At 40.1% G+C, this 16,601-nt stretch overlaps 2 protein-coding genes across 4 annotated transcripts in view; both read right to left on the bottom strand.

Moving 5' to 3' along the window:
* The window catches only part of LOC115013786 (GDNF family receptor alpha-2-like), a 46,678-nt gene extending 45,283 nt beyond the window's left edge, over positions 1-1,395 (bottom strand). For 2 of the 3 annotated variants that reach the window (XR_003832826.1, XM_029440288.1), the window contains exon 1: positions 761-1,395. Coding sequence is in view for 2 of the 3 variants with exons in the window: in XM_029440288.1 (XP_029296148.1) it covers positions 761-812 (52 nt within the window). In the remaining variant the exon portion in view is untranslated. The remainder of the gene's footprint in view (positions 1-760) is intronic. The other variant, XM_029440289.1, reaches the window with a different exon arrangement.
* A 3,931-nt stretch (positions 1,396-5,326) lies between these two features.
* bco2l (beta-carotene 15, 15-dioxygenase 2, like) lies at positions 5,327-13,814 on the bottom strand. The gene is made up of 12 exons (XM_029440087.1): positions 13,781-13,814; positions 11,730-11,907; positions 10,919-11,130; positions 10,322-10,437; positions 10,075-10,177; positions 9,828-9,968; positions 8,316-8,476; positions 7,747-7,917; positions 6,961-7,098; positions 6,027-6,209; positions 5,748-5,858; positions 5,327-5,443 (listed from the first exon to the last, which is right to left on the bottom strand). The coding sequence occupies exons 1-12, from the start codon at positions 13,812-13,814 to the stop codon at positions 5,327-5,329; spliced, it is 1,665 nt and encodes a 554-aa protein (XP_029295947.1).
* Between the last annotated feature and the right edge of the window lie 2,787 nt (positions 13,815-16,601).

Raw genomic sequence — 16,601 nt, 5'->3', positions numbered from 1 at the left:
ACTGAGCAGAGACTCAGGTGTTGCCGTTCGACAAGAGTCAAGATTCAAACGCGCATCCAGACACAAACCAAAATCCAGTTCTGGTGAAATGACAAGAGAGACCCCTTGTGGTGATATTGGGCATTGGCCTCAGAGGGGAGGGGATACTGCATCAGTATCGGAGAGAAATGGGTAAAGGAAGAGTAACATGAAGTTAACTGTGAAAATATTTTATCAGTCAGATGATTTTTACTGATGCACTGGCGTTTGTGGACGACACTTATGATGGCAATTGTGATGATTATGATGATGATGATGATGATGATGATGATGATGATGATGATGATGATGATGATGAAGATGGTGATAATGATGGTGATGGTGATATTTTTTGCATATTAAACCAAACACAAGTGTGTAACTGAAAAGAGATTTTAAAAAGCTGTTGCAATAATGAGATTTGTATTCCTGCTATGGAAGCTTGTTTGTTGGTTCAAATATAAGTGGTTCACTCGCATAGACCAACTTCACTTTGCAGCTATGGGTGACAATTAAACATAATCTAATGAAACCATCCATCTATAATATGAACGCATGTCAGTATGTTATCAATAATAATACATTTTAAAAAAGCAGAGTGAACCTTGTGCCCTCAAACAACTCATGCATGATAAAAGTGGACACATAGGAGAAAATGCTAGAGTTAGAATGTATCTCTGACACACAATATTCACAATTTTCGCACAAATGATACATGTTATTTAAATATTTCACTTCTCACCTAAGAGCAGGAGAAAGATGTGAACGCACATCCACACTGTGACAGACTTCATATTGGACTCAGCGGCAAGAGAGATGAGTTAGGGTCCACTACGACTAATATTTCCACCTCGTGAAAGGTTAATTCCCCTTTTCGGATCCTTGACCCAGGCGTAGGCTAACTGTAAAAAAAAATAAAAAATCAATATCCTCATTAAAAACGCACCTCCGAAAAAATCCTCGACCCCAAATAGTAATCCACGATTTTTTTTTTATTATAGACTAACCACGACACAGAAAAATCCTCTGATATTGAAAAAAAATCAAAAATCAAATGCCAATCAATCAATCAGTCAATCCATGAAAGCAGTTTCTCAGGGTCCGTCTGCGCTGCGTTCATACCGACAAACTACTGAGACTTGATCTCTCCGCATCATAAGGGCTCAGGCTGCCCGCTCCAATTGCCCCTTGGAGACAATTTGTCTCTAAAACATTCCTTAAACTGGCGTAAAATGATCTGTCAGCTATGCCAATATCTCTAACGAGGCAGAGGAACTCATCTAAAAGTGCTACAAAACGCTGACTGGATTGTTTTTTCCCCCTCCACTGGCTCCTTCAAAAAGCTGTGCGCTCCTCTGGAGGGAGTGAACGCTTCTTTTGCACTGACTGCATGTGTGTCGAGGCATCACGGCACTTTATAAAGAGGAGTTTCTGTTGGCCAGCAGAGGGCGCTGCAGGGGGGATGCTCTCATTGGAAAACGTGGGGACTCGGTCACATCGAGGCCCAATAAAAAAAATGTTACCCTATAGAAAAATCACCACGATATTCCTGTAATCTTCCTGCAGGGAGCTGGGGGGGGGGGGGAAATACACCTGCGGTACTCAGCAGCAGTGAAATTATAGTGACCTCACTTGGCCTGTGAGGTATTTCCTGTGGGATATTGTCACTGGATTTTCTGTGAAAGCCTATACATTGTGTGAAAACAATTTATATGATTCATGTATAATACCCTTCTTACACTATTGCTTTATCTTTCATAAGGGAGTCTTTATCGTCTTCTGAAGAGAGATGCAGCTGCAGCACATCAAGATAGGAATTAGAAAGCAATAATAAGTGTGTTGGCTACTTTCACTCATAGCAAGAATATCGGGTCTTCCAGGTCATAGTTAATCTTTTATTCGAGTATTTAGCAAGTGCATTTTTTGGCTGGCATTATGGCTTCATACCGCAACGCATAGGAATTTGCAAATGATTTTTAGGGACAGGGTTCAAGGGTGGACTCAACAATGATGATGAAAATGTCATCTTTCATTTCAGCGATACTCCAACAACTTCTCATGACATCTGTGTTTCCTCTGATTGAAAGAAAGAGAAAAAATGGAGAGAGAAAAAAAACCCGGGCACAATGCTTCGTATTATATTTGTGCTCGGAGGAAATAAGCCCACAACCCACAGAATCAGCCATTTTTCAAAGTGGCTTTGCATTAAACAAAATGACTTTGTTGTGCATCATCGCTTAAATAGTGCCCGGAATGTCATAAATCTTTACAAATCTTGAAAACAAAGTCTCTATTTAGAGGCACTGACAGTGACAAACTGCAAGGCCACTGGCTCATAATGACGTTTGACTGTCAGCCCCGGCTTCCATCCAAGAGGGAAAACAGCTCGCCGCTATAATGGCAAAATCAGCCTCATTCTGCCTATATTGGCCCGGGCTTATTCTCGTCTCCCCCCGGATTTTGAAGTCTCTGTCATTATGAGGACACTGAAAAGCATCATCCTCCACCATGAATGTGTCCTGCATCCGTCCTGCAATAGTGCTGCAATGATGCAGCCTATTCTTCAATTGTTTAAAGCAGGAATAATTCAACACAGAATGGCAACCGTGCGCCTTTCGAGCAACTATTTCCTAAAGCAGACCAATTTAGCAGATAAACAAGAAGGCATTAAGTTATTCAAGTAATTTCTCACTGAAAAAAACTGTTATGTAAACTAGTTAAAGTTTACAGTTGCTTGAGCAGTGGACTCAAGAGGAAGAAGGCATTTATAATAAAACACAAAAAAGCATGAAATCAAGAGAGAAACATTAGCGGCAAACACAGTGAATAAACAGCTACATTTGCAATGTGGATTTTTACTCGGGCTTCACATTATTTCCATCTGTGATTGTGCAATATGGATAAATCCTCTCCTCAGATTTTTTTCTTTTCTTGAGCCAGGCTGTCAGGTCCACGGTGGAACATTATTCTTGTTGACATTGCACGATTCACCCCCTCTGTGGGTATTTAATTGCTCCATTCTGACTTCATAAAGCATCTGCAGTTGTTGTTTTTTCACGTGTACAATTAAAAAGAGCCCACAGAGAGAGAGACACACACACACACACACACATGCATGACTCCCTTCTGGTGCACTCTTTTGTAAGCATATACTTATGCATGCAGATGCACACAATCTGTATGTTGCATAACCGTGGTCCCCTGTGATGGCTCAAGACCGTGAAGATAGCGAATGACAAATCTGGATATAGAAGACATTGTTCTTACTATTGAGGGAAATCAGTGCCTGTCTCTGAGAAGTGTGTCTCATATAGTGAATATAGATGATACCATTATGAATTCATCGGATATGAAATAATGATACAGATAGCAGTGAAAGTTAAGACTCTGTGCTATAACTTGTGCTTAGTGAGACAGCAGGGGGGGTTTGAGATACTCATGCATACTCTCATGGGTCAAATAAGAGCTTAGACAGTCTGAAACCGTGAATGCAGGACAGACAAACTTGCATACAAATGTTATGTACAAAACGTTTCATTCGTGTTGCAGTGCTTTCAGGACGACTGCAGTTAGTGTGCTTGGTCGTCATTCAAACTCCACCCAGGTGAATCCTGCACATTTAGCCATCAACATGTTAACTATCTAGAACAACACATTGAATAAACTATTGATCCTCGTGCTTAATGTCTCACCCAACAATACTTTAAATTAAAAGCGTGTTAGGCAACAACATTGATAAGGTTTTGCTTCGCCTCACAGATTTGCGAAAGCAAAATTTAGCTTGAGATTTATCTGAGGGCAAAGGTCTCTGTATCTCTCTCGGCTGGTCATGCTCGTTGGAGAGAGTACTAATGAACCTGAGGATACTGTATGTGCACACACACACACACACACACACACACACACACACACACACACACACACACACACACACACACACACACACACACACAGACAAGCTCACAGAGTTAAGCATGACTGATTAGATTAGGAATTATGGGCTAATTAATGTGTATCTTGGGAGACCTGTACAGCATGCTTATTAGGAGACACAGCCCCGAGTTGAGCGAGGAACATGACAAAAACACAAGTGTTGTTAATTCCCAGTATTAAATTAAATTAAATTACAAACAGTGCACTATAGCTCTATTCCTTCCTGTTTTATCCAGTGCAGCGTAATAAGAGAAGCAAAGATGAAACATATGTCTGTGTATCTGACAGTTATGAATTATTGACGGTTAGGTTGCAAAATATCTTTACAACTTCCCCACCGTAACTCTATTTTGAAATATTAAAAACAGCCAAAACATATATGGGTCAAATAATATATTTGAATCCTCTCAGCTTTCACACAACCGTTAGTGCCTGCATGTATCAAGTGCGGAGCACAAAGTCAATTCAAATCAATCTGTTCAAATCAATGTGAGAAAATAAGCGATGAAATAAGCATCAGAAAAGTCAATTGTGGAGACGGTGGAGTGACAAGCTACTAGTGATAGGCTACTTCATATTCTGGGTAAGGTCTGCGTGTTTCACTCTGCATTGTTGTGTTAGCCTTTCAGTCTAATACAATGAAACAACAAACTGCTCTGGTTCGCGCACAACGTCCTACATGTCAGTGTTTATGTGTGTGTCAACTTTGTTTTGGGTTGTTTTGAGCGAATAAAAAGCTCTGCATTTCTGATGTGACCTCTGCTAGACTCTCTGGAGGCTATCGACCAGTTAGATCCATTTGTTTTCCAGGCATTTTAGACGTTGTCCATTTCTATCACATTACTTTGACAGAAATTGAATTCCCTCTGATGCATTTTTATGTATCCTAAGTGCTGCACCGTTCTCACTGGGAGTATAGCGTTTCCAGTGGCGTGATGATGCAAAAACACTTTAGGTTTAAACAGAAAAAAATGGGAAATGGGTTATATTTCAATGTGTGTATTGACTCTCATGTTCTGTTTTGTTTTTTTTCAAAATGATTAAAGTGTAAGCACCATCCTCATGTGACTCTGGCCATTGTCTAAAGGCTGTTTCAAAATCCAACAAGAGCACACAAGAACACTGAGAGGACAAACTTTATCAGTGTCCTGATGCCATGCTGGGCTTTCTGTCTTGTTAGCCTTCAAAGGATTGCCATCTTTCTGACTGTAATGGCAGCACACAGTGAAGATATGCACCTATACCTATCAAGGAGCCACAAACAAATAGCATGAGTCTGCAGTTTTTTGCAGCTCTTATTTATTTTTTCTTCATTCATTTACAGTTTAGGATTTAGGATTTTTTCTGACTGGTTGCTGGTGGCACAGTGGCACAACTAGCCCATCATGTTAAACACGCCGTGGGTCCCGTATGGGACATTGACAGGGACCTCTGCTCTGCCTAGCTCAGTGAAGGTCTTTGCATCCAGAACGAGCAGGAAAGTACTTTTCTCCTGGAAACAGAAGGGATTAATATGTTAATAAATAAAAAGGTCACAGAACACCCTCCTCACAATAACGGTAGTGAAAGTACCAAACGGTTTGTCCTCTCCATGCATAGTAGCATGACCAGGTCACACACATCTGTGAAAGCTTTGCGTGATATGCATCTTTTTCTATAATATTTCTCACAGTTCTGTGTCAAAGTTCACTGTTACAAACTAATGTCAAAGTGAGTTTAACTATTTGATCAAGTCAACAATGTCTGCCGCTCTTGAGGAGTGTTTTGTGTTCTTTATTTAGTACTTGTTAACTTACTTCTCTGGGTGTGATGATGACTGACAAGACAACTCCATCATCTTCGTCAGTAGCTTTGGGCGATGCAACAAAGACAGGCTCAGACGGGTACAAGCCGGGATAACGCCACACCTAGACAGGGAAGATTACTTAAACATCCCCTTCGCTCTGAGCTGTTTCATGTTATAAAACCAACTCCCAATGTCCTGCCCTCATTGATAGAGACACAGCAGTAGAAAAAACGTTGATGTGATCAGTTAACAATGAGGTCTCCCGAAGGAGTCTTTGATTGATACAGACCTTAAGCTCCTTAGTGTGGACATCCATTTTGAGCAGGGAGTCACTGAAGCAGTGTCCAAAGCCACAGGAGTAGAAATAGCGGTAGGGTCTTCCGTTGTACTGGTCATAGTTGATCTGAGGGAACTCAAGGCCGCCGTACTGCAGCAGCTCGTCATCGTAAAGTTCCTCGTGGGTCATGTAAACCTGGAGGGTTACAGGAGAAAGTCACAATTTTACTTTCTTGTTCAACTTTCACGTTTTAGTCGAAGAATGTGTCCAGTTAACGCTCACCAACAGACCTGATTTACTCTACACTGTTAAAGGCTAGAATCAATACTGCATTATTCTCTAAAAAACCTGTGAACAGATACCTACACAAGATGCCGGGCATTTATTTCTAGCTCGAGTTAAGAATAGGTCAATTTCTTTTAATTTTACTTTGAAATTTATGTTTCATCAATTGCCTTTACAAACCCTTCTTGTTCTGTTTGTCCTCTTTGACTGTGGTAGTCAGCAGCACTTTCACAGATGTTTTCCAACCGTTACATGTACATAACACTACTCTCACTGAGAACTGAGGATAGTGTCACTTAGGTAGTCATGACAACTAAAACATCACATTCCCTTTTAAAGTTTCATCTTTATTCTGCCATAAAAACAATGTTGGACAGTGTGTGTTTGTGTGTAAGTGTGCTAGCTTTTAAATGGCAATTGTTCAGCCATACGGTGGACATCATTTTTATCTGCTGTAAGTCATAAAATGACTATCTTGTAGAAAGTACCCTCAGTGTCTCATCATGCTGGATAATTGCACACAGTACGTGGGAGTGAATTGGCTGTATTCATCATGATTAAAGGCCTCCATTTTTACTTGATTCCAGGAAAACCAATTTGAATGTAATGTACATATTATTTTGTATACACAATGATCGTACTGCACTCTGTTTATTCCTACCTCTTTGGCTTTTGTTTTCTTTGCTGTGGCTTTATAGTTCTGCAGAGTGACAAGGTTTTGGTCCAAAGGAGTTTGTTCGTCCACAGTCAGGGGTAGGACATATCTCCTTGGGAGGTTTCTGCACAACGAGTTGTAAAACTGGCAAACGAAATCAGACAGACATGGAAAACTGTGAGCGTGGCTGATTTGCCTGTAAGGTGCAATTCAACTTCAGGAACAATCAGACATAAACAGATACAAAATACTGACACAAAATCAGGTTTTTATGGCATTTATATCGTTTGGAGGAATTTTAAAATTATTTTCAGGTGAATATGTTTTGATTAAAGTAAAAATTTGAAATTGAGAGAGAGAGAGAGAGAGAGAGAGAGAGAGAGAGAGAGAGAGAGAGAGAGAGAGAGAGAGAGAGAGAGAGAGAGAGAGAGAGGGAGGGAGGGAGGGAGAGAGAGAGAGAGGGAGGGAGGGAGGGAGGGAGAGAGAGAGAGTGGGTATTGCTGAACAAAGATGGGCCTTGTGCATATAACCAGAAAAACCTCTAAATCCTGATTCGTGTTTTGTTTTTGTTAGTTTTGTTTGGAGTTTTATGGACGTTGCTTAAAGTAAAACTTGGTGAATTGATGGTAATGTTAAGAATGCAAACCAACATATTAGCTGAACAATGGTGGCGTAACGGTGTAACAGAAACACCACTGCATGAAAAATGACTTATACATTTGAAATCATTTACCTAAAGCCAGAAAAGCCTTAATCCCAGATGCTCACTGATAGAAGCTCGTATGCATTTACCTTGTCCATTTCCTCTCCCGAGTCTCTCCTGAGGTTCTCCAGTGTGAAGTCTCCAATGACCTCACCATCGTCCCCACAGCACATGTCCATAACCAAGAACCCGTCGTCTTCGAAAGCATTGATCTGATGCAGTGTGAACATGGGTGCTCCGCGGTACTTCACCTCACTCTCCTGTTGGACCGGTCACAACAAGCAATCAGGAAAGGAAAAGATTGAACAGAATGATGAAGGATTATAAATGCTTTCGAACAAACAAGAAGGATTTTTCTTTTGTTGGTTGTAACATTTGAGGACAAGCACCCACTGCTGTTATTGTGCTGTACCTTCACATTATGAAAGTTGGATATTGCATGCTTAATGGGTATGCTGTGTAATGAGATGAGAAAATTGAGAGTAACAATGTATGAGGAAAGGCTACACCATCAGAGTGTGACTTCATCAAAATAAATAAGGAAAAGCTCTACCGTGCGTGAAGAGATTAGCTTTCCTTTTGTTGTTCTGACTATTCAGCAAACGTGTGTGTTTCTTACCTCACACGTCTGCTGCTGCCGCCCAGTAAACTAACCCACCTTGCCAGTGTGCCTGTTCACCAAGTGGAAGATGGTTTCATACTGAGGCTCCCAGGTCATGACTTTATGAAAGCTCTTTCCCTGGATTCTGTAGAGCATGAACTTCAGCAGGTCCAGCTTGATCGGCTGCTCAATGAACACAAAGTAGTTCTCCGACATGACTGGAGACGGAGGGCACACACAGGAGGAAATGTATTTACTGAAAAAACACACGATTGACACATGTTATACGTCATATTTTCATAATATATCATAAATAGTTTCAAGCTTGTATGATCTAGACACGCTGTCTCGTGGTGTAACTCATCCGTGCAATGTTGATTCTGTAAACCAGTTTCATGACTAGTTTGTTGGGTTTTTTTCATAGCCCCACTGATATGGCTACATTTTCATAAACACACATAAAATGTGTCATAGCTAATCATTGCAAGGACATGTAACTTGCACAATATGATTTCAGTGATGACTTAGATCATTTGGAGGGGGGAAATGGTAGGACATTAAAGTCTGTATCCAAACTGAAAATGACCCCGTGTTGTTGAGTAATTGGAAATGATGCCATGAGACTTGTGAATCCTTTTTGCATGAGGCTTCTGCTACTCCACTTTTGGCCATTCAGTTTGCAAGGTTAGACTTTCTTGCTTCGGCACCAACCTTTGATACAAAAATATTGTGCTCGCAGATAAACACATGAAATGGGGGGGGCTAAACATAGCCCACCATCTACTGTAACTACTGACAGAAGTAATTATGCTGTGCCTTGTATAACTGCAAAATGTTCCATCACTTGTGAGATTTCTTGGTGCCAGACAGTCTGGCAGAGCGAGGGGTGGTAGACTGGAAATGTAGATTCTATCAGGGAACTGGTGCGGCACAAAAACCAAACGGAGTTACATTGTGTTGGAAGGAGCAGGGACACCTCTGTGTCTTTGCTTTTGTTTATCAGTGGTTTCTTCATCAACTGCTTGGCTATTAGCTGGTTACTAACCTCCAGTAATATTAAAACAGGTGTTTATAACGTGGCCACCATTACCGGCATATTCCACCTAATAAACCATAAGTTATTAAATATTAAGTTTCTCTAAATGCTCCCTTATAGAGCATATAAAGGCTGATTTACAAACAACAAACAGTATTACACACATTATGTGTATTCTGGTAACAGTGCTTTTTTGAGTTAAGTTAAAAAATCATGTCTCTTTTTTAACATATTTCATATAGTGCATACTTTTGTGTGTGAGTCAGAAGCAAAGTTATAGACAGAGAGAGATAGTGAAAGCTGAAGAAAAAGACAAAGGGGCTGTGATTGTCAAAAAGAAGCAGGGCGAGACTAGAATTCAAATGAGTAATTAACTAAAAACAGTGACGCTCTCGTTCGGTGGAGGAGGCTCACCCTGTAAGTGCAGGCGGAAAACAAAATCTCTCATAGAGCTCATTAATTCCACTTCAGTATACATCCAGCGTGCAGACAACTTAAAGAAGGTTTGTGTTATACTGTAGTGAGTGTCTCACCAAAGCTGTGATAGTAGGAAGGCTTCCTGGGCTCAGCTGCACGGATGGAGCAGATCACTTTGGCTCCATACAGATCTGCAGAGTCCTCCGCTGCTGCTTTCTCATCAGGAGGAGGCACGCGGATGATGTTGTAGAAGAAACCTGAGGAGGCGATAGATAGATAGATAACACAAGGATATTATATGGATATATAAATATATGGTTTGGTAGGTCGACAGGTGGAAAGCAAGGAGTAAAGGAAGGTTACCGCTTTTTCCGTAGGAGTTGCCCATATTGTATGTGGCTCCCTCACGGTCATAGTGTGGGTGAGCTGTAGCTGAGTTGACAGCGATGTATTGAGTCCAGTCCACCTTAAATGGACAGCATTATCATCTTTATTGTGTTCATTATCATTATCAATAGCCATGTTTCTTGTCTTTGCCCTCTGACTCTGCCCCTCTGTTTATCAGCACCAACATTCAAAAGAAACTTTTATATTCGTTACACTGACTCACCTTCTCCTTCGTCTCCAGGCTCTGAGGATCTACTCGTCTCATGTAGTTGGTTTCTGTGCTGACATAATAGTCTCCCTTGTACTTGACAAAGTTCACACTGGCGTTATCTGTGGCCTCTGTTCAAACGCACAGATGTCAGTAACATATTAAATATAGAAGCGAAACTCATCGCTCTGACAGATAACACCAAAACTACTTTTACCATCAATTTCTTTCTGCTTAGTTTTTCAGAAACTTATGACATGCTTTCGCTTACAGACAACTACACACACACACACAACTACACGCACACACACACACTTATGCACGCACTATACAATACTGTGTTCCCTTTACTTCAAAAACACAATATGATGCAAAACTGGCTGTAAAAGCAATATAGAATACAACACATACAGTCAAGGTTATGAGCATTGAGGAAAAAATAGAAAAAGAAAATATATTTTTCTTTGCCTGTAAATATCTAGCACCAGGTACCTTCATGCTCAAATGAATTAAGGTAGTTTAATCATGCATTTGGCACTGCCGGTGCTACATTACGCTGCACTGAAATTGATTACACATGGGAATATGCAATATGTAAGAAGACACGCGTACTAGGAACTTGAAAGCGTGAAAAGAAGCGTGCAAAGATGTTCTTGCAGGGATCAGGCATGGCTAATGTCCCGAACTCTGACACCACGATGCGGTTCTTCTCTGAGTTGAGGACGTATGAGTCACTTCGCAGGAATCGGCTGCTGTAGGTGACATTGCCCTCACAGATGTGGAAGCGGTGCATCATGGCCATGCCGTCAAACCAGTGGGTGTATCTGAAGGAAAAAAGAAAAGGCATTTGTCGCCAGGGTATTTGTGTAAGACAAAGTTAGAAATAGTGATGTGAGCACTGTTAGATAATGAATACAGTAAGAAATACTATACATTTTATTCTTAAATATCCCTAATTTCGTCATCAACATAAGGACAATATTTCTGGAGAATTTGTCATGTATGTAGGAAGAATAACCTCTGTGTGGCTCAGTGTGTGACAGCTTAACATACATGGTTTTAATATCTCTGTTGCTTATTAAATATCTTCAAACTGTGTATCCTGAACAACCGTGCTGCATTTATATACAGATCCAGGCACAGACAACAGGCCAATATATTCTGTTTCAGTTATTCAGTTTTGAGAAAAGGGGGGTAGGCTTCAAGAAATATTTCTTAGCAATTTTGAAAAACTGTGAAAGACCTGTCAATCAATTTGAGTGATGGCAGGTTTCAACTCTGTTCTTGAAGATTAATTATTACTGTTATGTATCCATGTCGTATTTCCTTTTTTTTGCTAGCTGTAATTCCAATAAAGCTCACTTGATTTAGGTATCTTGTGTTCTCTATAACTTGTTTCTTTTCCATATTTGTTCTCAAATACCTGTCTTTCCCAAATTCAAACTTCCCAGGACCATTCCTCAGGAAGCTCCCATTGATCCAAGTTGGCATAGTTCCCTTGATGGTGGTGGGGATGGGATCAGGGGTTTCCTCCACAGAACGCACCAGAGGCTCTATGCTCTCCAGCCCCTTGCCCTGCGGACATTGCTGCCTGCTGGATACTGGGGGGGGGGGGGGATTACAATCATAACAGAACGCATAATCTCTTGGCCCCACAACCCCACACCTCTCCCACCTCACTCGCTTACGTTCTCTCACTCTCTCAAACACACACAAGCACACACACACACACACACACACACACACACACACACACACACACACACACACACACACACACACACACACACTGGTATATCACATGCATACACACTAGGTGTGGTGCTGAGAACCATTTATATCTCTGGGACTTTGAACAAGTGTAAAGTGTGAAGTGATGTAAAATTGTTATTAACCCTTGCAGGCTGGCATTGTCAGCTGACATCAACACAATCGTTAAGCAGAAACGGTATAGCTTTACGTCTATGCAATCTATTTTTGACACAAACCTGTACACCTTCTTCACACCCCTGCGACTGTATTATTTCTTCTGTGGTAGGAGTATAAGGCTGTATAAGTCTACGGTCAGGAGACATTTTGTGCTGTAACAGCTCCTGCTCGAATGTTCTCATGGCTGGTCGGGTCATGCACTGTGAATGACACCTGCACTATCTACTGTTTTATCTGTTATCCAATAACCAATTCCTGTTCCTCACCTCATATCTCCACACATAATGGAGTTTGTAAAATATATATGAGAGTTACGTGATTAGCAAAGGCAAATCATTGCGGTTCAATACGAAGCCCATGCTGAGCTCAGGTTACAATATCAGAGTCAATGTGAATTGTTATTGCGACAAATCAGTAGACACACAATTCTGTTCATTCTCATGACACTACTACAACAGACAATAAAAACGAGAATGTGCAATAGAGAGATAACCACTGTAGGCTTTAACAGTCTCTTACAATGTAGACTTTGTGAGTTTTGATTGTGATTACTGCAGCATTGCAAATGATGCCTGAATGTGTGCTGTCATATTTAAGGGGGGTATTTCATGTACTTTCCTACTGGTGCATTCAAAAATGAGTCTCTTGGAGAAAAAAAACAGCGGCACTGACGAGTCCAGAACTGTTGTGGATAATAGATTCAGGTATTGCTTTTTTTTATCTACATTTTTTTCGAAAATCACAATTGCAAGATTAGTTTATTTGTGACAGCTATTACTTTAACAAATTGTTTTCCTCACGACACCAACAGTATGTCGGTGTAGAAGGAATCAAGCTTGTTGGAAGTAGCTGTCAGATTCCAGCACATCTTTTCTTATTTCTCTTCTTTTCGCTTTACTGTGCCGGCACCTGCTAGTTATATACAGTCTTATTATAGGTAAAAAGCTGAGAATGACTAAAAGCAGTTAATTACAAAGTGTGCATATTCTTTCACCAGCGCTGATTTGACAGGAGACCTTGTAGCAGGAACAATAGAAAATGCCAACATGTTCTATTGTAACTGCAGCTCTGATTTTGAAATGCAAGAAAACACAATTATGACTAAACCACATTATGCACGCAATTGTGTTTCTGTGTGGAATTCTATAACATAGATAATGCTATTGTTAGTGTCCCTTCTTTAAAAAGGATACAGTAAAATACAGGAATGCTATGAATGTCTACACTTTGATTTTGTTTGTTATAAGTGACTTGTTGATTGAGTTAGTCATGCTATTTCCCCAAAATCAAGGATAATAAGAAAACAACCTCATAGTTTGCATTTATGTAGAAACAAGACTAGTGTGAAGTCAACCAGATACTTAAATACTTAGCTCAAAGGAATTGTGTATGTATGTTATTATGAGTTATATAAAATAGAAAAGGTATTCCTCCATTATGACCATCTTTCGTGTTATTTACTATTCTCCCAAAAACCAAACTTTTCATTGATATTTTTGAATCTGCCAGAATCTGGCTACACATCTGAACGTGGTATCTACTCACTGCTGTGTGTCTGGGGCTCTTTGGTCTTGGACATGACTGGTCGTTCTGCGGATTCGATCAGACAAATGCAGAGGCTTTATACGAGCGTGAGGGAAACCTTTGAACCTTTTCTTCCTCACCAAGATAAGGAAGTGACATGAAACAACAGTGGGATACAGTGTTGACTATCATTAAACTGGTAATAAAAGTGACATGAACTGCAGTGTCCGTTGCTTCACGACGCAGGTCACTGTTTGCAAAGTGTGACGTAATACATAGACACAAAAAAATACATTTGCTATATTTTCCTCATCATTGTGCCATATGCATATATTATTGTCAATAGGTATAGCAATGGTAGTGTTATTGATATATACTGTAAATAATGCTGTGTGTAAGAATGACCTTTAGATTATATGCAGCATTTAATCCACGTAGTCTTGCTGCTTTTTTCTAATCTCACTATACATTATCTAGCATCATGCATTTCAAGTTCAAGTTTATAATTACTGTGAATATTAAAACATCTACTTCTATGCCAAAGCTGTTTTTGAGCCAGATACAGCAGTATCTTCAGTCCTATAGATGCACTCTTTTAAGTCCAGTGATCAAAGGAAACTTTGAAAAAGACTTAACTGCACTTAAAATATATATATACACAAAAACACAGGTAATGAGGTACTTTTTTTTGAAAGCCTGTTCAGTGTTAATTGGTATTCTGTCAGTGTGTTGAACTCTGATAAGCACTGTGTGCAAGTTCTATGAAATTGCATGCATTCCAACACCCCAAGCAACCCTGTACACACTCCTCTCAGATCAGAAATAGTTGTGGTGGTTCCAAAACCAAATTACTCTAATAACTCTTCATTTACTGTATGTGTGTGTCCTGTCTAGTATAAATGTAAAACATGTGTGAATGAAGAACAACAATACCCAATACACTCAAATGTAGAAAAATATGTGTTTTTTTTAAAGAATAGAAAGAAAAAAATAACAAAACAAACAACACTGAGGACAAGACAATGAAGTAGACAAACATGGTAAAGGGATTAACGTTAAAGAGTAAAGCTGCAGCAATGCATAGAATTAAGGGTTAAAAGAAAAAAGAAGAATTTCAGATGGTTGATAATTATTTTGTTTGCACACGAGGCATAAACTGAATCAAATAAATCTTTCATTCAAACACTGAGCTGTTATGAACGCGCTATAGCACAGTATGTGGAGAGACAGGCTGCACCCAGTCCCACTACTCCCCTGCTACTCTCTCCCACTCGACATGAAAGAAAATGAAACCTGGCAAGTGCGTACAAGACCTGTAGGAAGACCAGTTGGGTCATGATGTGCTTATGAGATTCAATTAAATCGCTAGTTCCCATCATGGGAGTTTCTATGATATTCAAAAAATGTTGGGAAGCACTGAATCCAACAGTAAACAAAGACATCAAAAAGAAATAAACATATGCGGCAACGATCGAAAAGTGAAGACAGGGAAGACCGTCTGCTAACATCAATAAGAAGGATAATGATAAAAGGAAATCAGCAGCAGACAGCCCGCCGATGCTTGGATTTACTTCAGCCCAGCGGCTCAAACCACACTGCCTGAGGCAAATAAGGCCGGCACTGGAAAATACAGCTGTATATATATAAGCAAAAAGCTTAACAATATGCAAGTTAGTGGGCTCAGAATGGGCTAAACTATTAGACTTTTGCCACAAATCAAAAGATCATTCACACTGTGCATAGTCATAATACATACAAGTGGTGGTAATGTTGGATACAAAGAGGGCTGCAAAAACCGCTGACTGAAGCCAATAGCAGCGGCCTGTTGCTATAATATTTATACATTATTGCAAAGTATTTCTCCTTTGCTCCACGTGGGGAGCAAATGGACAACTTCAATGTTTACTGCCCCAAAGTGACAATCATAAACCTCACAGGTGTCATTCAGAGTTCAGATGCTGTTGTGTTTGGGAAATCATGCTGAAATGTACCCGTTACAAACCCCTGGGGGCTTTCAGTTGATGAGGTGGTTTGCTTTCCTAAGCCATGAAACTAGTACGCCTCATCTCAGAACATGACAGGATGCATCTGACTGCATATAAACATATTTCAGTAGTAAAGAGCAGATGTTGGAGATCAGAGGTTTTTAACTCGCTATGAAAGGTCGGTTCAGGTCAGCTCGACAGCATTACCTGAACTCATTTACTTAACCTATTACCTATTCTAATCCTGTCTCTGTTTCATGTAGTTATATCAATACAGCAAACACCTCAGTTCATTATCTCGTGTCATCTGGCCACTAACAAATTAATGAATACAAGAAGCTTAATCAGAAAATTGGACACGGGAGGGGGGGGGGCATCTTTTCTGGACACTGGCCTGTAACACGTTTAACTGTGTTTTGAAGATTTGAAGAGTCATTTTAATTAACTTTCAATTAATTGCATATTGTAGCTGCAGAGAAGCTCACACACGCACGACGGGGATGCTTTCACACACACACACACACACACACACATTTAGACACACAAATACACACGCACACACAAACAAGCCGAGTATGTCTAAGCTTGTTTTGCTGCTGTAGTTGCCTTTCAAGTGGTTTTTTTTTTTTCAACCTTTCAAGTGTTTTTTTCTCCAGTCTGTAAACTATAGATGAGTAGCTCTAACCAAACTTTGAAAATTAACTTTAAAAAAACATACACTGTTTATCACGCCGGTTATGTAAATTCAGCTGTCAAGAGTTGTAAGGCATTCTCCGTGAGTGTATTAGAGTCTCTGACTATCATTTTCAACATCAAAGTTTAGTTTGACCTCCTTTACAGGTGATTCTGTACAACTT

Source organism: Cottoperca gobio, chromosome 9 (genome assembly GCF_900634415.1).
Source record: "Cottoperca gobio chromosome 9, fCotGob3.1, whole genome shotgun sequence".
Taxonomy (NCBI): domain Eukaryota; kingdom Metazoa; phylum Chordata; class Actinopteri; order Perciformes; family Bovichtidae; genus Cottoperca; species Cottoperca gobio.
The sequence above is the reverse complement of the archived record's forward strand: the minus strand, read 5'-3'. Positions and strand labels throughout refer to the sequence as shown.